Source organism: Dasypus novemcinctus, chromosome 2 (assembly GCF_030445035.2).
Source record: "Dasypus novemcinctus isolate mDasNov1 chromosome 2, mDasNov1.1.hap2, whole genome shotgun sequence".
Taxonomy (NCBI): Eukaryota; Metazoa; Chordata; class Mammalia; order Cingulata; family Dasypodidae; genus Dasypus; species Dasypus novemcinctus.
The window spans coordinates 82,119,020-82,142,411 of NC_080674.1; the positions used below are offsets into that span (position 1 = coordinate 82,119,020).

The window sequence follows — 23,392 nt, forward strand, 5'->3', positions numbered from 1 at the left end:
GGTTGTTGGAATGTAGTATACATGGGAGTTTGTTAATTTACAAGCTTACAGTTCTGAGGCTGTGAAAATGTCCAAATCAAGGCATCATCAGGCAATGTTTTCTACCTGAAGACCCACCTCCAGGGATCATGGACTCCTCTGTCACATGGCAGCATCTCCTGGTCTCTCCCTTCCCTTCTGGTTTTGTTGCTTTCATCTTCTGGCTTCAGCTGCTTTCTCTCAGCTCCTATGACTTTCTCCCTGTCTCTCCCTCTTTCCATATTCATCCCGTTCATGGACAACACTAAGAGGATTAAGACCCATCCTGGACTATGCCTTAATTGAAGTAACCTAATCAAAGGTCCTTAACTGAAGCAACCTAATCAAAAGGTCCCCTCCACACAAGGTTCACATCCTGGTCCACAGAAATGGACCAGATTTAAGAACATGATTTTTCTGGGGTACATACAGTCTCAAACTACCACATTGACAGACTGATCTATTTAGTTTATTGGTAAATTCTACAAACACTTAAACAGGTCCCACTCTTTGTCAGCCATTGTTTTAAAGATTTTACATAACTCATTTTTCTTCCCAACAACCATTGTCCTTTTTACAAAAGATAGCTGAGGAGTGAGGAGAACTGAGGATTAAAGTAGTTAACTTAACCAAGGCTGCACAGGAGAGCTAATATTGAAAGTGGAAATATAATGACAGGTTTGGACTTTTTTGAAATATGACCTTTGCTGTTTGCTAGAAGTGGTATTCAGGGAGAAGTGAGAGGCACGTCTACTGGACAAAAGCTGGGGAACTCTTCCACATCAGTTTTTTTTGGATTTATTCATAACTCACCCATTTAAAATATATAGTATCATAGTTTTTAGCTTGTTGGCAGAGTTGTCTAATCATCACCTCACCCAATTTTAGAATATTTTGTCACACCCAAAAGAAGCCTTGTACACATTAGCGGTCACTCCCGACTTAATTTTCCCCCAGCGGGTAATCACTAATCAATTTTCTATCTCTGTCTCTGTAGATTTCCCTATTCTGGACATTTCATAATGAGTGGAATAATACAATATGTGGTTTCTATGGAAATGGTTTCTTTCACTTAACATACTGTTTTCAGGGTTCATCCATGTTGTAGTTTGTTATCAGTACTTCATTCCTTTTTATTGCCAAATAATATTCCTTGGTATGGATCCACCTTAATTTTTAACTTTTCTATTTACAAGCCCATTTTTCACCCTGATCAACAGGGAAGGGAGCTCTTAAACTCAAAGGAAACATATATATTTGAAAATTGATTCAAGTATATATATATGTGTGTGTGTATATATATATATTTTTTTAAGATTTTATTTTTATTTTATTTCTCTCTCCTTCCCTCCCACCCCCCCTGCCCCAGTTGTCTGTTCTCTGTGTCCATTTGCTGTGTGTTCTTCTGTGTCCGCTTCTATTGTTGTATTGTTGTCAGAGGCACCAGGAATCTGTGTCTGTTTTTGTTGCGTCATCTTGCCGCGTCAGCTCTCCGTGTGTGTGGCCATCACTCCTGGGCAGGCTGAACTTTCTTTCGCACTGGGCGGCTCTCCTTATGGGGCGTACTCTTTGCGCGTGGAGCTCCCTATACGGGGGACACCCCTGCATGGCACGGCACTCTGCCAGCTCCACACGGGTCAAGGAGGCCCTGAGTTTGAACCCTGGACCTCCCATGTGGTAGACGGATGCCCTATCCGTTGGGCCAAGTCCACTTCCTCCAAGTATATATTTTGAAAACAAGAATAATAATAAGCTAAAAATACATCTGAAAAGGGAAGTGGATTTGGCTCAACTGATAGAGCATCCACCTACACATGGGAGGTCCAGGGTTCAAACCCAGGGCCTCCTGACCTGTGTGGTGAGCTGGCCCACATGCAGTGCTGATGTGCACATGGAGTGCCCTGCCACTCAGGGGTGTCCCCTGCGTGGGGGAGCCCCACGTGCAAGAAGTGCGCCCCGTAAGGAGAGCCACCCCACGAGAAAAAAGTGCCACTGCCCAGGAGTGGCACCGCACACACGGAGAGCTAAAGCAGCAAGATAACTCAATAAAAAGAGGCACAGATTCCTAGTGCTGCTGACAAGAATGCAAGCAGACACAGAAAGCAGACAGTGGGTGGGGGAGGGAGAGAAATAAATAAAAAATAAATCTTAAAAAAAAAATACATCTGAAAAGAGATTCAAAGATGAATTTTTAAAGTGAGAGAAATCACAGTAAATACAGAAGAAATCTCTGTTCTTTTGCTGAGGTGGAAGAGGGACCATTATCCTTGAGCATGGAGTGGGTTAGGGATCTAGAGATCAAATTGCATTTAAAGGATCCTCTTTATTTTAGAATTCCATTTTATTCCATTTCCAGAGCTACTTACTGGTCCCCAAATTCATGAGTCTTTTGAGAATGTTGTGTTGTAAATTGGATTGGTTCTTGGTTTTCTTCACTATTGGCTTAGGATTTACTTTCAGTTCTTAATTGGTTATTGCATACCCCATTTTCCTTCTAGATTCAAGTATTTCATTCGCAGTTATCAGATTTATGCATAAAAACCAAACCAAACTAAACTAAAACAAAGCTATTGTAGTTTTAATGGGGATTTAGGAACTAATGAAAGTATATATATGTGTCAGTAGTATGCCATCTTTACTCTGAAAACAATATCTCTTATTTTATTATAGTTAGGTTCATTGCTGTAGCGGGAATTTCCCCTTTTAGTAATTTTTGTGCTGGTTATAAATTGATATTATAATAAGATCAAAATACTATTGTTATATATTCTTTTGATTTACTAACTAGAGCCAAAGAAATATCGGAGGACCAGGATTGTTTTAAAGTCACTGGAAAAATTGAAAGAATTCTGCTGTGATTCTGCCCCTCCTCAAAGTAGAGTTCAGACAGAGCCTCTTCAGGAGAGATTTGCAGTTTTGCCAAAATGTACTGATTTTGATGATATCAGTCGTCTGCGGGCAAAGAATGCAGTTTCTTCTGAAGATTCCAAATCTCAGATTAATCAAAAGGTATGTAACTGTTATGTAGGTTCTGAAATACCATTAGGTTCTCTCATGTCACTCAGGACAGTGGTTCCCAAATTTGGCTGTTCATCTGACTTATCTGAGGGAGATTTTATTTTTTATTTATTAATTTTTAATCCCTGGAAATTCTAATCTGTGGATTTGGAAGGGTTATTTGGAACTTGTATTAAAATGGAACAAAGCAAAACACAGCTGGGTGAGTTCAAGGATCTGTGGATTCTTTGTTGATCCTTAATAAAAGGACAGTCTCTTAGAGTCCTTTATGCTTTCCATGGTTAGCATGGAATTCACAAAAAGCAACTTACGTGGTCGAGGTTTTTGATTGAAAGCTTGACAGGTATAGAATAGATTCAAAGGTAAGCAAAATGAATGTGGGTACTTTAGTTCTTCCATTGTTTGTTTTGTGACATTGATTTTTGTCATAATTGCAAAATCAGAAAATTTAGCTCTTGCTCCATAGTGGAATTCTTTTTCAGAATAGTGGCTCACAACCTGAGCTTTAAATGAGAACCTCCTGGGGAACTTAAAAAAAAAAATTAAAATTAATAATAAGAATCTTCTCTGGGGATCTTATTTAATTGGTCTTTTCTGAAAACTGGGCGTGGATGTTTTTTAAAAGCTCCCATTGTAATGTGTAGCCATGGTTGAGAAACTTTAAATTAGATAAATTGTTCTTTACTTTTTTTTTTGTCTTTGAAATTCTGGTGACACCTGTGGATTCTTTCCTTTGGAAAATGCTCAGACTGAAAATATTTTGCATACAAGTTCATAACCCTCACAAGTCCAGGTCCATAGATAACCCCTCTCCACACAAAGGAGGCTAAGATCCTGACCTACTATAGATCATAAAAAAAAAAAAAAAAAGATTTTTTTTTTGTTTTCATTTTCTATATTTTTTAATACTTAGAAATAGTTTGCCTTAGTGTAGTGGTCGTGAAGTATAGGTTGTAAAATCTGTCTATTAAGGCTCAGTTTATTAATTGAGAATTTATCCCAGGGCCTTACTAGAGTCTCTTTACTGTTGATTTATATAAAAATAACTAACATGACATTTCTAAGTTGCAGCAGATTAGAAGTAACCAATTGAAGGGACACCTAGAAGCAGTACCTGGACATTATACAAAGAATGAATAAGGCATAAAGTGATAACTTATTTCTAGGAATGTTTCTTAAAGTATTGAATATGTTTTATAATTTTCAGTATTCCTGAATTTTACATGAAAGTCATGGAAACAAAGTGGAAAATCCACCAAAATTAAAAGCAAACGTGAGAGCAGATGTGGCTCAAGCAGTTGAGCACCCACCTCCCACATGGGAGGTCCCATGTTCACTTTCCAGTACCTTCTGAAAAAATAAAAACAAACAACAAGCAAAATGATAAATCCGACTGAGGAAAGCTGATGTGGCTCAGTGGTTGAGCACTGGCTCCTCACATTTGAGGTCCTGGTTTCAGTTCTGGTGCCTGGTACCTCAGGAAAAAAAAAAGCAAATGTGAACTCAGATCTGATATGTAGATGTACTTTTCTCTTGCCATATCTCTCCAGCTCCTTACCTTCTTGTTATTGCTTATCTTTAGAGATATGCTGGGCTGCCGTATTTAGGTAAATTGAGTCTCTTTTAAAAGCTAATGTTCATATCTGCTGTCCCACAATGCTAAAGTTTTGAAACATTTAGCAACTACAACATAACATATTCCTGGATTTTCTTTCAGACCAGGGCTCCCCTCCCTGGGCATTTTACTTCTTTTTTTCTCTTCTCATCTCTGCAGGTCACTAGTCTTTTAGGCCATATTTTAAAATTCCTGTGGCAGCTGGGTACATTTTTAGATGGAAGTGACACAGTGACAGTTAGAAGTTGCATTTATCTTATACATTTGTCTCATTTTTACCTTTGATCTAGTTGAGTCTAGTAAACAAGGGATTTGCTGTACACTCTGAATTCAAATTAATTTTGGTTTTCATCATAGGAAGATAAGAAGAGTAGATTACAACAAAAGAAAGGAAGATTAAAACTCATGTTGAAAATGTAACCTTGTGCTTTATGCTTTGGAAAGCTCTTTCTTCTCTTTACCTAAACAATTGTAGTTCTTTCTTTGAATAGAGATTTATAGAAGATACTTTCTTTTAGAATGTGTTTGAATTGAAAACATTAAGTGCAGCTTTCAGGGCTGACATACTTACTCGAAAATGGTTTTGCTTTACTGGTGAGAGAGGCATATTTATACCTTTTGTGCATGACATGACTGGGAATAAATAATAAGAAAAGGCATGTTAATGGTATATTTAATGAAATCAAATTTTTGAAAGAATATAAAACAAACTTTTAGAATTTCAAAATTTGCTTAATTATTTATATTATAGTTTAGTGTGGGTCATGTGTTTTAGACTTTTACTTTGAAAAAATTTCACACCTAACAGAAAACTTGCCAGAATACTACATTGTGCTCCTATAAAACTTACAGATGGATTCACCAATTGTTAACTTTCAGCCAAACTTGCATTCTCTCTCTCTGGGAACTAGTGTTATTATGATGGTTAATATTCTTTAAATTGTAATTTTTAAAAAATTTTCCAGGACAAGACTTTTTTTGATCTCAGTAATTTTGGATCATCACATAGGAATCTAGAAAACGTACAGAAATCTGATTCTAAACCTTCTAACAAACGGACCAAAAGCATCTATACCCCATTGGAATTACAATACCTGGAAATGAAGCAGCAGAATAAAGATGCTATTTTGTGTGTGGAATGTGGGTATAAGTATAGATTCTTTGGGGAAGATGCAGAGGTATGTTGTTTTTTTCATTGTTTCATGTTTTTCTTATCCAGCCGTAGATATTTTTCAGTAATTTTGTTTTCTGAATTTATGAAAAGCTAATTTTATTGATTATGCTTTAAAAATGCTGTCATTTGAATTAAAATCTTTTTTTAGAATGAATTTACTGTTCCTTATATTGTGTAGCGCCACTTTTATTTGTTTATTTTTAACTTGTCATTACTTTTTATGCATTTACATTTTAACAACTGTAGGAAGAAGTCGAGTTACATACCAAACAATGCAATGCAATAATTCTGGCATGTATTATCATGAAAATTTTACCTTTACCACAGTTCTTGATTTCTTTATTCTGCTTTGAACCATTGTCTATTTTTCTTTCCTTTCAGTCTGGAGAACTCCTTTTAGCACTGCTTGTGGTGCAAGTCTATTTGTGATGAACTCCCCCACCTTTTGTTTATCTGGGCCAGTCTTTCCCCCTCATTTTTATTTATTTATTTTTTCTTTATTTTCTTTTAAATGTTACATTAGAAAAATATGAGGTCCCCATATATACCCCACCCCCCTACCCCACTCCTCACACACCAACAGCTTCTCCTATCATTGTGGCACATTCACTGCACCTGGTGAATACATTTTGGAGCACTGCTGCACCACATGGACGGTGGTCTACATTGTAGTCTCCCCCAGTCCACCCAGTGGGCCATGGCAGGATACACAATGTCCAGCATCTGTCCCTGCAGCACCACCCAGGATAACTCCAAATCCTGAAAATGCCCCCACATCATATCTTTTCTTCCCTCTCCCTACCCTCACCAGCTACTGTGGCCACTTTCACCACATCAATACTACACTTTTTTCCCTTACTAATTACAATAGTTCCCCAGCGGAATACCATTAAGTCCACTCTAATCCATCCTCTCTTCCTCCATCCTGTGGACCCTGGGATGGTTAAGTCCAGTCCCCCTCTACATCAGGAGGGGCTTAGATTCCACATGGATGATGAATTAAAATCTTAAGAATAAATGCACACATATTTGGTGGGAGCACCATAGTGCTAGCCCAGTCCTGTTCATCCATCAAAAGCTTATCAGATGAATCAAATGAGTGAGTGACCCATAATCATGTAAGATCTGTATTTCCTAGTGAAGACTTAAAGTCAAGCAAAAAAGTTTTTAAGATGTATTGAAGTTCCTTTTACTCTTAATTTATGAATTTTCATAGTTTCAATGGAAGTAGCCTTCAACAGATGGTGTATGAAGTTTACAGGTCTCTTTTTGTCAGTCGTCTTGCTATTTTAACCTCACTTGCATTTGTATTTAATTTTGAGGTATTTGATGTAGGCCTGAGTTAATTCATGAGAAGGTTATAAGTGCATTTGAGCATTTAATTGTACAGCTTAGGGAAAGTATTACTGATGGCCCCTTTGTTGGAAGTCATGGGTGATTGCAGTGATTCCACAGGTTGTAGGCCTGCACAACATCAGGAAAAGTGATAAGGTAGTTGGTCTGCTGCCTCATGGACGGAAAGTGATATTTTGGCCAACTTTTTTGCTTCAAGTTTCCTAAACCATGTTGTGGAAACTTGAAGGAAAAAAGTTCTTATTCTTTAGTTCAGTAATGTTCTTTAGTTGAGATGCATTATACTGTTTTCTGTGTTATGACATTAGACTCTAAAACAGAGGCAGCACATTTCCTGAGGACAGGTACTAGCATGTAGTTGGCAGTCTACGGGTAAGGGGGTGAAAGAAAATGCTGTTGTCTCTCCTCCTCTCTAGGTTGATTGGTAAATTCAGCCCTGACAACAGTAAAGGCTAATACTTTCCTGCACTGCAGTGGTGGACTAATATATTTCAGAGATAGCGTGGGATAAGGAATGCAGGTGTTGGAATGTGAGTTTCATGGCTCCAGTGGGCAATATCTAAGCCCTGATGCTTTCTGAAAGAAAGCAGGGAGTCAGGTGGTGGTACCAGTCTGGTTCTGCATTCTAACCACTCATCCTTTATTAACTAGCTAGCCACACCCGGAAGTGTCTCACTTCCTCAAAGTGAGTTCATAATTGAGGTCAACTCTGTAATATCTGTATTGAATAATCCTGGTGCAAGAAAGAAAGCTCTGCACTTTAAGGTTTTGATAGATTAAGTACCTAGAAGAAGACCTGTCATGGTTTTATGAGTAGTTTATAAAACACAGACATTGCCCCAAGGTCAGGCCATTGGAACTGCTAAAACCAGATTAAACCATGGGCTTTGACATAGGGAATATCTATTAAACTTTCTACTGATATACTATCCCTACAGAGAAGTACACAAATCCTGAGTATATGCCTTCATAAATTTTCACAAAGTAAAAAAACCCCAGAGAATTTTAAAATAGAAATTTATCAATATTCTTGTCTTTTAATATTTTAGATTGCAGCCCGGGAGCTCAATATTTATTGCCATTTAGATCACAACTTTATGACAGCAAGTATACCTACTCACAGACTGTTTGTTCATGTACGCCGCCTTGTGGCAAAAGGATATAAGGTCAGCTTTGAGTTTAAGAGATTCTCTTCTGTAGAGTGAAAACATGTTTTGTTAGGTGATAGGTTTTTAAATGGTTTTAGAATTTTGGATTTTGGTGAAATGAAATGTGTCATAATTATCATATCTTAATGAATTTTGAGCGTATTGTTAGATATTTACAGTAAAAAATTTTTAGCTCTGTGGTAGAGTGTTTTTGAGTAATTTAGTCATGCTTGTAAGGTCTTTGTGGTGCATGTTAATTAAGCCCTAAATCTGGACTTTTTGGACCAATTTACTTATTTATTTCCTACTGCTTCTCCTTTGCTGCTCTACTTCTTACCTTCTGAAAATCAGAACTTTACTCAAGGTTTCAGAATTAACCTTTTAAAATTTTGAAGTGTTTTTTAAAAAATTCCATTGTATTTCATATTTCTTATTTTTGTTGAAGGTGGGAATTGTGAAGCAAACTGAAACAGCAGCGCTAAAGGCCATTGGGGACAACAAAAGTGCACTCTTTTCCCGGAAATTGACTGCTCTTTATACAAAATCTACACTTATTGGAGAAGATATCCTTTTTAAATAGGATTTTGTCTTTTAAATGTTACAACATAACCGATTTTTAAAAAAATTATTTGAGTGGGTAACTTTTTGATGAAATCATGTGATATGGTTACTTTAATCCTTGGTTAAGTATGTTAATGAAGAGGGAAGTTGGTAATGACTAGAAAGAAGTGTTTTTCAAATGCCATAGTAAAAACATTTTCATCATAGTCTTAGTTTGCCTGATTGACTTAAACAGTAGGAATTTATTGGCTTACAGTTTGGAGGCTGGAAGTTCAAAATCAGAGTATGGACAGACTGTACTTTCTCTAAGTCTGTAGTGTTCTGGTTTGTCTCCTGTCTCCCCTTTGACTTCTACTTCTGTGTCTGAATTTCCTTAGATTATAAAGACTCTAGTCAAATTGGATTAAGGTCTACCCTGCTTCTACTTGGCCTCAACTAAGTAGGATTTTTGAAGACATTTTCTCCAAATGAGTTCACACCCATAGGACTGGGGATTAGGACTTGAACATGTCTTGTGGGAGACATGATTCAGTCTCCAATAATGGTTCTTGAAGAACGAGAAATGTTATTTGAAAGCAGAGAGCCTGATAAGAGACAATGGGGGTTAGCAAATGATTTGATATAACAGCTCACCTAGACCATTTGTGGGCAGTGAATAAGTGCTTAGGGCCTATAAACTCAGGATCTTATTAAAAAGAGACCTAAAAAATAACTTATTAGCTTAAAAAATGTGACGAGAAAACTGCAAAATAAAAATTACATGCTTATAAAAGTAGGCTTCTTTGTTTAATTGTTAAATTCATAAAAATTTTATTACTTTTGGAAATGGAGGTTTTCTCATTTTGCAAGAATCCTCAGTGTGCTGCAATGATTGCTCCAGAAATTATAGTCATTCATAAATTAAATGAGTTACTTGACGCATAAAATTCTGTCAAAATAATTTTTTTTAACGAAATAATTACATATAAAATGAGATAAGGATGCATTTTAAAATGTTTATTGTGGGGTAGGATCAAGTGTCCTATAGTGAAAGTAAAGATAAGAATGTAATAAATGATATTATGTGAACATATTTTTGTTCTGGTTTATTATGTATCTGCTCATTTAGAGACCTTTCTAGCTTCTACCTAATTCTGAGAATTGTTTTTTTGCATTAATATTGTATGTAGGGAATGACTATCATTCAGAATGCACCCCCAAACCAGTGAAAGCCCTATCTTGCTCTAAGCCAGTCAGGCTATATAAGAACCTGGCAATTTTAGTTTTCCTTTTACCTGAGCCCTATTCTCTCATTTGAAGCCTGCTGCTAAACATGTTAGTCCCTACTGCTCCTTTGCTGCTCCTTTATCTCTTACCTGCTGAAAATCAGAACTTTACTCAAATTGGCTATGACCAGAATTTGTCCAAAATCAGCTTTCATTCCCAATAATCTAATTATTGGACTCTATATGTATGTGTGTGTATATACTGTATGTTCTCTGGTTTTTTGATGTCTTTTAAAAACCATCTTGCTAGTTCAAGGACATATTATGTACTTTAAAGGAGGGAAGTAATTTACACTATTTTAATGTATTTATGCTTTGAGTTGTGGATTGTTAAGGATTCAAGTATTAGCATCACCCAAGTAGTGAGGATGTTTAATATTTGGGCTTCTGTAGGACATGAAGTGGGAAGATAATAGTTATCTGTCCTCATAAAGCTTTTATAATTAAGGGAAGATAAGGCACACGTGCAACTATGATCAGAGTAAATCAGAAGAGTAGATGCTGTGTGGAATATTGTTGCCTGGAGTAGGGTATCCTTTGAGTGCCCAGGAAAATGAACCATGTTTTAAAAGTGAAAGCAGCCAATATTAATGGCATATATTTTCTTTAATAATTGTTACATGTGAATCCCTTAATCAAGCTAGACGATACGCAAAATATTGATGAGATAATGACCGATACTTCTACCAGCTATCTTCTGTGTATCTGTGAATATAAGGAACGTGTTAAGGACAGTAGAAAAGGAAACATTTTCATTGGTATTGTGGTAAGTACTTCATAGGTGAAAAATGTGTGTTAGATGTTCACAGTAACTCTAAATATTTTTCAATCTATGGTTTATAATGGGTATATGTAATAAAGTGTTCTCTCAAGCAATTGTACTAGAAAAATATTTTCCTCATAATATATGTTAAATCCTAATTAACATTTTTCTCATGTGGCTTCTTGGCACTGTATATTATGGAGAGATTCAGATAGTTTTGGTTCATGTGCTCTAGGTTTTAGAGTTAAAGATAGTCACCATGGCAGCCATGCATGCGACAGTGTATAGACGGCAGAATAAAACCCTAAATCAATACCTGCGTGGATAGCAAAGGATTTTTTTTTTCAAGCTGATATGTTTATTTCTTTTTTTTTTTGTCTTTATTTTTCTAATATTACGTTCAAAAAGTATGAGGTCCCTGTATACCCCTCACTCCCTCATCCCACTCCTCCCCCCATAACAACAGTCTCCTCCATCATCATGAGACATTCATTGCATTTGGTGAATACATCTCTGAGCACCGCTGCACCTCATGGTCAATGGTCCGCATCATAGCCCACACTCTCCCACATTCCACCCAGTGGGCCATGGGAGGACATACAATGTCTGGTAACTATCCCTGCAGCACCACCCAGGACAACTCCAAGTCCCGAAAACGCCCCCACATCTCAACTCTTCCTCCCATTCCCTACCCCCAGCAGCCACCATGGCTACTTTCTCCACACCAATGCCACATTTTCTTCGATTACTAATCACAGTAGTTCATGAATAGATTATCAGTAAGTCCACTCTAATCCATACTCTATTCCTCCATCCTGTGGACCTTGGAATGGTTTTGTCCACTCCACATCTATATCAAGAGGGGGCTTAGATTCCACATGGATGCTGGATGCAATCCTCCTGCTTTCAGTTGTAGGCACTCTTGGCTCCCTGGTGTGGTGGTTGACCTTCTTCAACTCCATGTTAGCTGAGTGGGGTAAGTCCAATAAACCAGAGTGTAGGAGCTGAAGTCTGTTGAAGCTCAGGGCTGGCTATCACATGGTCAGTCCAGAGATTCAGGACCCCTGGGTATGTATTAAACCCCAGCACCAGTTACAGTTCCGGTAAAAGTAACAGGAGAGGCTTGTGAACAAAGATCACATCTGAGTCCAGCTCCATCACACAGAAACACAAACTCCAAAGTAGGGCCAACTGACATGGCACTGAACTCCATCTGCCATGACCATAGAACCTGCGGGTCTCTGTAGCCCTCAGAAGAACCAATACCCGGGGTTGTATCTACTTTATCTGTCTCTGGGAGTCTGCTGAGGTGTGCATAAGGGCAACCCCTCTGATAACCTCCCGGCTCTTTTTGGAGACTCATAGCCATATAAACTCATTTGTCCTTCCATTTCCCCCTTTGATTCAGGTCAAAAAGCATTTTTAACTCCTGGTATTATATGTAGATTGAGATATTCTGCTGGTCCAAGTTGACCCTTTTATTCAAGGTCATTTTCTAGTTACATCATCAGCTGGTACTTTGTAGTAATCCCTTGGCACCAGGGAGGCTCATCCCGGGGAGTCATGTCCCATGCTGGGGGGAAGGCAGTGCATTTACATGCTGAGTTTGGCTTCAAGACTGGCCAAATTTGGGCAACACGGGGGCTCTCAGGAGGTAACTCTTAGGCACCCTGCAGCTCTAGGCCTTGTTCTTATTTCAGGTGCACAGGCTCACAAGTATAGTCATTAGTATCAGGGCTCATTGTTGGACCTTCCTTCTTTTTTGGTCTTTGCCGTTGCACTTGGGGGATTGTTGCTGTTCGTTTAGGGAATGTGATAGAGCTCCCCTGGCTGGGAACGCAGCACTCCCTCAGTTGTTGTTTTTAATTGTATCCACTATGAAAATATCCAGACATTTTTATGTACCCTGGATATTTGCCCTGTGGAACTCCCTGCCAACCTTGTGTCCCCTGTCAATAACATCCTATACCATTATTCCTCCCCTGCCATTGTTGAACCTCTCTGTGATGCAAAACTTCTTCAAAAGTGAAGCCCAATATATTGCCAGCTTCCATTAATAGTAAAATGGAATATAGTGATGAGTTTAAAGGTTACATATAGAATACATATTAATTTAGAAAAATTAAGTTAAAAATAAATTGGGGTATCAAATTAAAAAATAAAAAATGCAAAAGCTTTGTTTGTAATGTTTTGCCTTCCATCACTGCAATAAGTGTTGCCCTGTATGCAAATTGGCAAGGCAACTACTTCCGTCTTTTCCTCAGTGTCTATGTCCTATCTTTTTCTTTTCTTTTTTCTAATTATTAAGCTTATCTTCACAAAAGTTTAGATCACAGTAATTCATATATACAATATACAGTACTTCCACATATCCAATATAAAACCTTTTCCCTTCCACAGCAGTAATCTTTTCACATATTCATACTATATTTACTGAAACTGATGTACAGATATTGAGACAATAGCTTTCAAACAAGGTAACATTTGTGTTTACATTGTGGTTTATATTTTAGACTATACAATTTTCTAAATTTTTAGTTATCTTATGTTTTACATTATGATTTACATTTTAGCCTATCAGCCCCTATACATTTTTGGTGTAATTTAACATGTCTTATATCCATCCTTGCGTACTCTTGTGGAACACTTCTATTGCCCACACATTTACATTGGTTCCATCTATTCAATACCTCTTTCCCCCTCCCCTTAGGGCCCGCAGTGACAGTCAATCTTCATTGCTTGAAGGGCCATGTTCAGAGATACTTGGAACAGTGTTGAGGGCTTGACATGCTCAACTGCCCTAATGCACTGGGAGCCACCATTTCTCTTGAGAGATACAATTCCCTCTATTTGAGGGCATCAGTCCTCCCCAGGATGTGGGTATACCTTCACTCTCATTATATGGGTCTCTGTCTAATGATATAACCCACTATGGCAAAATGAGCATTCACATATTCCCTAGGAGCCTGTCCTGCGTCAGATTATCCTCTTTAAGCATCTTAAGCAGGTAACCTTCCTTATTATATTTTTGAAAAAGTTTTCTCAGCATTATACTCTCAACCAAATACCTGATAATCTCCTATGTTCCTATGTTGCCCATCTTCCCCCAATTTCTTGGGCAATATTACCCATCCTCCCATCCCTAGCCCCCCTCAAGCCCACAAAGCCCCACCCAAAGGTAACCCTTTGCCCTCATTTTATCCCTTCCTTGTACAAATACTTACCTCCAGCTTATTATAGATTTCACCCATGTAGGTGTCAGCTTACATCCTTCTTCTACCCCCCAATTTCCTTTAAGCCTATCATCCAGTCTCTAGCTCTCTGAGGCAGCTTGGTTTACTTATTTCATATCATTGAGGTCATGTAGTATTTGTCTTTCAATGCCTGGGTTGCTTCACTCAACATAAGGTTCTCAAGATTGATCCTTGTTATCATGTGTGTTTGTAGTGTATTCGTTCTTAAAGCTGAGTAGTGTTCCATTGTATGTATATACCACATTTTATTTATCCATTCATCTGTTGTGTGTGTTTGTAGTGTATTTGTTCTTAAAGCTGAGTAGTGTTCCATTGTATGTATAGACCACATTTTATCCATTCATCTGTTGATGGGCATTTGGGTTGATTCCAGCTTTTGGCAATAGTGAACAATGCTGCTATGAACATTGGTGTGCATATATCAGTTTGTGTCCTTGTTTTCAGTTCTACTGGGTATACACCCAGCAGTGGAATTGCTGGGTCATATGGCAAATCTATGGCTAGTTTTTTGAGAAACCGCCAAACTGTCCTCCAGAATGGCTGGATCCTTCTATAGCAAAGGATTTTACAGATTACCTCTAAGGGTTTGACCTTAAACATTAATGATTATGGGATTGTTGAATCTGAATTTGGAGAATTAAGGGAAAATGGCAATTGGCCAATACAAAGCTCTATCATAAATACTAGGAGTATTTATAATTTGTGAATCCTAGTTTTAAAGATTTTTCCTTCTGGCATTTTCTGAGTAAATTGTCCACTTACAGCCCCATCTGGGCTCTGCTCAAAATCTTAGACTGTTTAGGGCCTTCAAATTTCCTTGTTCTCCTAAGTGAAGCAAAATAGGACACCCTGTCCAAGAAATAACTAATTCATTTTGCTTTTTCTGCCATTTGCAATGAGCAACAATATTAACAAAAGTTCTTACATCCTTAATGTTTCCTATGTACCTTGATATGGCTTTTCTCCTTATTCTGACTGCATGAACTCTGTGACATTTGCTTAACCAATAGCCTTCTCTCAGGGAGTTAGCATTACTGTTGATGTTAGATAACTCTAAATGATTTTTCATGCTTGAGAAATACTTTTTATCTAGTCACAGGAAGTCTGTCTACAAATAGGTTATTTGCTTTTAAGCATTAACATGTTGTGTGCTTTTTAAAATTAACTGGAAATCCTCTCTAAAGAACAGAGTTGATAGTGTACAATTAATGTTGCCTGCTTAGGATTTTAGAATTACACTCTGGTCTGCTGTCACAGTTAGCCATGGGATATATACTGGGACAGGACAAAATAAGAAATGATAATTTGCCTCTCAAGTGTTTTCTTGGGTCAATGACCACTTTTGGGCCAATGATGTCTGGAGCTCTGGGTCCAGACTAGACCTCTCTCCTGAGCTCCAGGCTCCTACATTCAATTTTTTTTACTTTTTAAAATAAAATTTTATTGAAACATATCATTCATACATGAACATACATAAACAATAAGTATATAGTAGAAACTGTGAATTTACAAAACAAACATGCATATCATCACACAGGGCTCCCATTCATCACCGCAACATCAACACCTTACATTGTTGTGAAACTTTTGTTACAAAGTTTGAAAGAGTATCATCAAGATATTACTACTATCTATAGCCCATATCTTCTATTTGGTGTATTGTCCCCCCTGATTATTAACACTCTGCATTAGTGTTAATAATAATCCCACCTGATTATTAACACCCTGCATTAGTATTATATTTTATTATCATTCATGAGAGAATGTTCTTATATTTGCCTTGTTAACCACAGTCCATCTTCCACCACTGGATTCTGTGTTATACAGTCCCATGCTATTTACAGTCTATTCGAAGTGTGCACTCAGTTGCTCTCATTTTCCTCACAGAGTTGTGCTGTCATCATCTCAATTTTACAATATTTTCATTACTCCAAAAGGAAAAATCTTTATATACCCCCTGTTTTTGTCCCTAAGCTTTGATATATCTTCTTGCCATTGCTGCAAAATATTACAATATTAAGAAAGAAGAAAAAAATAGTAACAACAAAATTGCAATAATACTGTTAACCATCATCCATAGGTTACATTAGATGTAATTTTCCCATGTATCATCATATTCTTAGCACTTTGTAAAAGAAGAGCAATCTTTTATCTATATACTGTTAACCACAATCTTCATCCACCTCCAAAATCACTGTTATACATTCCTTAGATTATTCTCTAGTTTCCTTTCAAATGATGTTTACTTCCATAGACTACCCCTTTCGACCACAGTCACATTTATAAATCAGTGTTATACTCACTATAATGTGTTATCAACTCTATCATTTCCATACTTTTACAGTTACCCTTATTAATAATGCTATGTATCTTAAGCATCAACTCCCATTCTCAACCCACATTCTGTTTGCTAGTAATCCATATTCTAGAGTTTACCTCAATGTGTTTACTCATTGTATTTAATTCATATTTGTGAGAACATACAATATTTGTCCTTTTGTGTCTGGCTTATTTCACTCAACATAATATCCTCTAGGTTCATCCATCTTATCATATGCATCCTGATTTCATTTCTTTACAGCTGAAGAATATTACATTATAGGTATATACCACATTTTGTTTATCCATTTATCAGCTGATGGACACTTGGCTAGTTCCATATTTTAGCAATTGTGGATAATGCTGCTATGAAGATTGGTATGCAAATGTCAATTCGCGTCATTGCTTTCGGTTCTTCTGAATATATTTCTAAACTGGGTTGCTGGATCAGACAACAGTTCTATATTCAGCTTCTTGAGGATCTGTCAAACTCTCTACCACAGAGGCTGCACCATTCTACATTCCCATCAACAGTGAAGGAGTGTTCCTGTTTCTCTACATCCTTTCCAGCACTTGTAGTTTTCTGTTTGTTTGTTTTTTTAACAATGGACATTATATAATGTGTGAAATGGTTATCTCATTGTAGTTTTGATCTGCACTTCCCTATTAGCTAGTGAGGTTGAGCATTTTCTTCCTGTGCTTTTTGGCCATCTGTATTTCCTTTTTGGAGAAATGTCTGTTCAAGTCTTGCCCACTTTTCAATTAGATTGTCTTTTTGTTGTTGAGTTGTATCATCTCTTTATATAACATGGATATTAAACCTTAATTGGATATGTGGTTTTCTCCCATTGAGTAGGCTGCGGTTTTACTTTCTTGACAAGGTCTTCTGAAGAACAAAAGTGTTTAATTTTGAGGAGGTCCCATTAATCTATTTTTCTTTTGTTGCTTGTGCTTTGGGTATAAGGTTTAAGAAAGCTCCTGCCTTCCACAAGATCTTGAAGAAGTTTCCCTACATTTTCTTCTAGGAGTTTTATGATTATTCTTTTATATTTAGGTCCTTGATCCATTTTGAGTTAAATTTTATGTAAGGTGTGAGATAGGGGTCCTCTTTGTTTCTTTTGGATATGGATATCCAGTTCTCCCAGCACCATTTGTTTAATAGACAGTTCTGACCCATTTGGGTAGGCTTAACAGACTTGTCTAGAATTGCTTGACTGTAGATATTAGGATCTATTTCTGAGTTCTTTTTTTTCAAAGATTTATTTTATTTATTTCTCTCCCCTTCCCCCTGTTTTCTGCTGTCTGTGTCTGTTTGCTGTGTGTCCTTCTGTGTCTTCTTGCATTCTTGTCATGTGGCACTGGGAAACTGTGTGACTTTTTTGTTGCATCATCTTACTGCATTACCTCTCTGTGTGGGCAGTGCCACTCCTGGGTGGGCTGCATCTTTTTCACGTGGGGCGGCTCTCCTTGCGGGGCATGCTTCTTGTGCATGGGGCACCCCTACAGAGGGGACACCCCTGCATGGCAGGGTACTCCTTGGCATGTAGCAGCACTGCCCGTGGGTCAGCTCACCACATAGGTCAGGAGGCCCTGGGTATAGAACCTTGGACCCTCCATATGGTAGGCGGACTCTGTCAGTTGAGCCACAACCACTTACCTATTTCTGAGTTCTTGATTTGGTTCCGTTGGTCAATATGTCTATGTTTATGCCAGTACCATGCTCTTTTTACCACTGTAGCTAAGTAATATGCTTTATAGTCAGGAAGTGAGAGTCCTCCATCTTTGTTCTTCTTTTTAAAGACATTTGTGACTATTTAGGGCTCCTTCCCCTTCCAGATAAATTTGATAATTGGTTTTTCCATTTCTGCAAAAAAGGCTGTTGGAATTTTTATTGGATTGCATTGATTCTGTACATATGTTTGGGTAGAATTGATATTTCAATGTTATTTCATCTTCTTGTCTGTGTACATGGAATGCCCTTCCATTTATTTAAGTCTTCTTTGGTTTTCTTTTACAGTTGTTTATAGTTTTGTGAATACAGGTCCTTTATGTCCTTGGTTAAGTTCATTCCTAAATATTTGATTCTTTTAGTCGCTATTATAAATTGATTTTTTCCCCTGATTTCCTTCTCAGATTGCCCATCTGTAGTGTATAGAAACGCTACTGATTTTTGCATATTAATCTTGTATGCCACCACTTTGCTGAACTAATCTATTAATTCTAGTGGCTTTTTTGCAGATTTTTTAGGGATTTCTAGATATGGGATCATATCATCAATGAATAGCAAATGTTTTACTTCTTCCTTTCCTATTTGGGTGCCTTTTATTCCTTTATCTAGCCTGATTGCTTTAACTAGAGTCCGTAGCACAATATTGAATAACAGTGGTGACAGTGGGCACCCTTTCTTCATTCCTGATCTCAGAAGGAAAGCTTTCAGTCTTTCACTGTTGAGAACAGTGCTAGCTGTGGGTTTTTCATTTATTCCTTTTTCCATGTTGAGAAAGCTTCCTTCTGTTCCTATATTTTGGAGTGTTTATGTCAAGAAAGGCTGCTATAGTTTGTCAGATGTCTTTTCTGCCTCAATCAAAAGAGTAATATGATTTTTCATCTTCAGTTTATTAATGTGGCTTATTACACTAATGGGTTTTCTTGTATTGAAACATCCTTGCATACCTGGGATAAAACCCACTTGATCGTGGTATATAATTCTTTCAATGTGCTCTTGCGTTTGGTTTGCAAGTGTTTTGTTGAGGATTTTTGCAACTATATTCGTTAGAGCAGGGGTTCTTAACCAGAGGTCTGTGAGCTTGAATTGAAATTCAAAAAAAACACATGCTTGTAGGGATGTGTTGATGCAGGTGTGATATATTTATTAAATAATACACAGTGTAGTGTGGACTAGTAGGGCCGTGTGGTTTTCACCTGACTGGCAAAGGGGCCTGGGGAACAAAAAAAGTTAAGAACTCCTGTATTAAAGAAATGGGTCTGTAATTTTCTTTTTTCAGTAGTATCTCTATCTGGTTTGGTATTATGGTGATGTTGGCTCCACAGAGTTTGGTAGCATTCTTTCCTGTTCAAGTTTTTGGAAAAGCTTGAGCAAGATTGGTATTGATTGGTAGAATTCACCTGTGAGACCATCTGGTCCTGGGCTTCTGGGCTTTTAGTCTTCAGTAGGTTTTTAATGACTGTTTCAATGTCTTTCCTTGTGATGGGTTTGTTGAGGTCTTCTATTTCTTCTAGGAATTTGTCCATTTCATCTACACTGTCTAGTGTGTTGGCATATAGTTGTTCACAGTGTCCTTTTATCTCATTTCTGTGAGGTCAGTTGTTATATCCCCCCTCTCGTTTCTGATTATTTATTTGTATCTTCTTTCTTTTTTTCTTTGTCTAGCCTAAGGGTTTGTTGCTTTTGTTGATCTTAAAGAAGCAAATTTTGATTTTGTTGATTCTCTCTATTGTTTTTTTGTTCTCAATTTCATTTAATTCTGCTCTGATCTTTCTTTCTTTTGGCTTGGTTTGGAATTAGTTTGCTGTTCTTTTTCCAGTTCTTCCAGGTACGCAGTTAGGTCTTTGATTTTATCTCTTCTTTTTCAATATAAGCATTGAGGGCTATAGTTTCCCTCTCATTGCTCCCTTTGCTGGAGGTTTTGATATGTTGTGTTCTTGTTTTCATTCATCTTGAGATATTTTAGTGCTTTCTCTTATAATTTCTCTTTGACCCACGATGGTTTAAGCAAATGTTGTTCAATCTCCATATGTTTGTAAATTTCCCTTTTTCTGTCCATTATTGATTTCCATCATCATTCTATTGTCAGAAAAAGCATTTTGTATAATTTCAATCTTTTTAAATTTATTGAGACCTGTCTAGTGACTCTACATATGGTCTATCATGGAGAAAGATCCATGAGCACTTGAAAAGAATGTATATCCTGCTTTTTTGGGGATGTAATGCTCAGTAGACGTCTGTTAGGTCTAGTTCATTTATCATATTATTCATACTCTCTGTTTCCTTATTTATCCTCCGTCCAAAGGTTCTATCCAGTGCTGAGAATGGTGTATTGAAGTTTCCAGGTATTACTGTAGAGACGTCTGTTTCTCCCTTCAGTTTGGCCAGTGTGTGCCTTGTATATCTTGGGGCATCCAAGTTAGGTGCATATTGATTATTTCTTCTTGGTGAATTGCCCCTTTTATTAATATAGCCTTCATCTCTTACTATAGTTTTACATTTGAAATCTATTTTGTCTAATTTTATTAATGGCATCACTATTCCAGATCTTTTTTGGTTACTATTTGCATGAAATATCTTTTTCCAACCTATCACTTTCAGCCTGGTTGTGTCCATACATCTGAGGCGAGTCTCTTATAGGCAGCATCTAGAAGGCTTATATTCTTTTTTTTTTTGGCTTATATTCTTTTAATCCATTCTGTCAATCTGAGCCTTTTGATGCCACATGGGATTGAATCCATTAACATTCAATGTTATTACTGTAAAAGCATTACTTCCTTTGTCCATTTTATCCTTGGGCTTTCCATTGTCTTATTGGAAAGCCTCAAGGCAGGGCCTTAATGGATAACCAGAGATGGCATGAAGAAAACATCAACATGAGAGTTAGGCAAACTCACATTTATCATGTCTAGAGAGGTAAGAAGCCAAGGTCAATCAATCTAAAGTGACTCAGATCCAACTCCCTGTGCTGCACCTTCACTCTTGCTTAAATACCCAAGTTGCTACTTAGCATTTGCTTTGAATTATGCATTAGTTTTTATGCATATGGGTGAACACACATAGCTAGTTATATAATTGTATGATTACTGTGTTGAGGAAATCACGCTTGCATATACATTGCATGATAAAGAAAGGGGCAGATAACTCCACCCCTGGGTGGGAATTTTACTACGTTAATTAAGCAAGTTGCAGTGAGGATTGCAAGGGGCTTCTTTTGCACGTGTCCGTCCAACCAGTTGAAGCTGGTTTACATATTTCAGTGCTTCATCAGGATATTTTTGACCACCAAAAGCAGAATTTGGCACAAAGAGAGGGTTGCATCTCATTACCTTCTGATTTACATACAGTTCTTTTCTTTGTATCTTAGCAACAGATAGAGGAACAAGTTACTTTCAAGTATTTGGTTATCCTACATCCATCAATATCGTATATTGTCAGTCTTTTTACCCTTTAACTGACCCTTCCTAATAATCTTCATTTCTGTACTCTTTTCCAAGTCTCTCACTCTTGTTTTTTCCTTTCAGGCTGCAGCAGTCTCTTTAGTGTGTCTTATAGATCTGGTCTTTGTAACATACTCTCTCAGTTTTAGTTTGTCTGTTCACCCTCATTTTTGAACGACAGTTTTGCCCAGATAAAAAATTCTTGGCAGACAGTTTGTACTCTTTCAGTACCTTAAATACATCTTTAGCAGTTTGATATAGTTATGAATTCCAAAAATAGATACTGGCTTATGTTTGTAAACTCTTCTGTACCTGGGCATGATTAAATTATGATTAAGGCTTTGATTAGGCCACATCAGTTGGGTGTTGAGGGGTGGGGACTCAAAGATAAAAGACATGGCAAAGGACAGAATTGGAGATTTTGATTTGGAGTTTGATGCTGGAGTCTTGAGCTGGAGCCCCAGGAAGTAAGCACACAGAGGAAAGAGAAGCAAGCCCTGGGGAGAGAGGACCTGAACCAGGAGAAGAACACGGAGGAATAGAGATGGCTCCTTAGACATGGCAGAAACTCCAGGGAGAGAAACAGAGCCATTTGCCTGATAGTCTGTAGCTGACCTTGTGGAGAGAGGCAGAGCCTAGAGAGCCTCATAGTCTACAGCTGACCTTTTGGAGAAAATAGGACTTGAGCCCAGAGAGAAGCAAGACCTGGGAAGAGAGGAACCAGGAAGCCTGAACCCTGGCAGACATTGAGAGCAATCTTTCTTCAACACATGGAAATAGACTTTAATGAGGGAAATAACTTATGCTTTATGGCTTGGTATCTGCAAGCTTCTACCCCAAATAAATACCCTTTATAAAAGAAACAGATTTCTGGTACTTTGCATCAGCACCCCTTTGGCTGACTAACACAACATCCTACCACTTACTTCTTGCCTCCATGGTTTCTGATGAGAGAGCAACACTTAGTCTTATTGAGGTTCCCTTGTATGTGATGCATTGCTTTTCTCTTGCTGTTTTCAGTATCCTTTGTTTATCTCTGATATTTGTCATTCTGAATAGTAGGTTTCTCAGAGTAGGTCTTCGGATTTATTGTGTTTGGGGTGCATTGTTCTTCTTGAATGTTGGTATTTATGTCTTTCATAAGGGTTCAGGAATTTTTGGTCATTATTTTCTCAAATATTGTTTCTGCCTGTTTTACATTCTCTTCTCCTTCACCTCAAAAATATGTGTGTTTGTGCATTTCAAATTTTTCATCCAATTCCCTGAGACTCTGTTCCATTTTTTCCATTCTTTTCTCTTCCTGGCCTCCTGAATTATTCAATTCTGATATTCTGTCCTTGGTTTCACTAATTCTGTCTTCCAAGAATTAAAATTTGCTGTTATATTTCTCTCAAGTATTTTTAATCTCACTCATTGTGTCTTTCATTCCCGTAAAGTCTGTTACTTTTCTTTGCAGGCTTTCACATTGTTCTTTATGCTCACCCAGTGTTGTCTTAATATCCTTTAACTCTTTAGTCATATTTTCTATCAAGTCCTTGAATTGGTTTAAAAGATTTATGTGATTATCATTAATTAGTTGTCTTAAATCCTGTATCTCATCAGTATATTGGCTTTCTTCCTTTGCCTGGGCCATCTCTTCCAATTTCTTAGTATGGCTGGTAATTTTTTTTCTGATTTCTAGGCATCTGAATAGGTTGTTGAATTTACTCTGACCATCGGTTTCTCTCGCCTCTTGGCT

At 37.4% G+C, this 23,392-nt stretch overlaps 1 protein-coding gene across 8 annotated transcripts in view; it reads left to right on the top strand.

The window, feature by feature from the left end:
- MSH3 (mutS homolog 3) overlaps positions 1-23,392 on the top strand; it is a 229,016-nt gene that overhangs the window by 3,767 nt on the left and 201,857 nt on the right. For 6 of the 8 annotated variants that reach the window (XM_058275433.2, XM_071208780.1, XM_071208776.1 and 3 more), the window contains 5 exons: positions 2,807-3,027; positions 5,661-5,829; positions 8,228-8,344; positions 8,772-8,889; positions 10,773-10,918. In XM_058275433.2, the coding sequence (XP_058131416.1) occupies positions 2,957-3,027; positions 5,661-5,829; positions 8,228-8,344; positions 8,772-8,889; positions 10,773-10,918 (621 nt within the window). In that variant the 5' untranslated portion in view covers positions 2,807-2,956. Of the gene's footprint in view, positions 1-2,806; positions 3,028-5,616; positions 5,830-8,227; positions 8,345-8,771; positions 8,890-10,772; positions 10,919-23,392 lie in introns of all 8 variants that reach the window. The other 2 variants (XM_058275431.1, XM_058275432.2) reach the window with 1 other exon arrangement.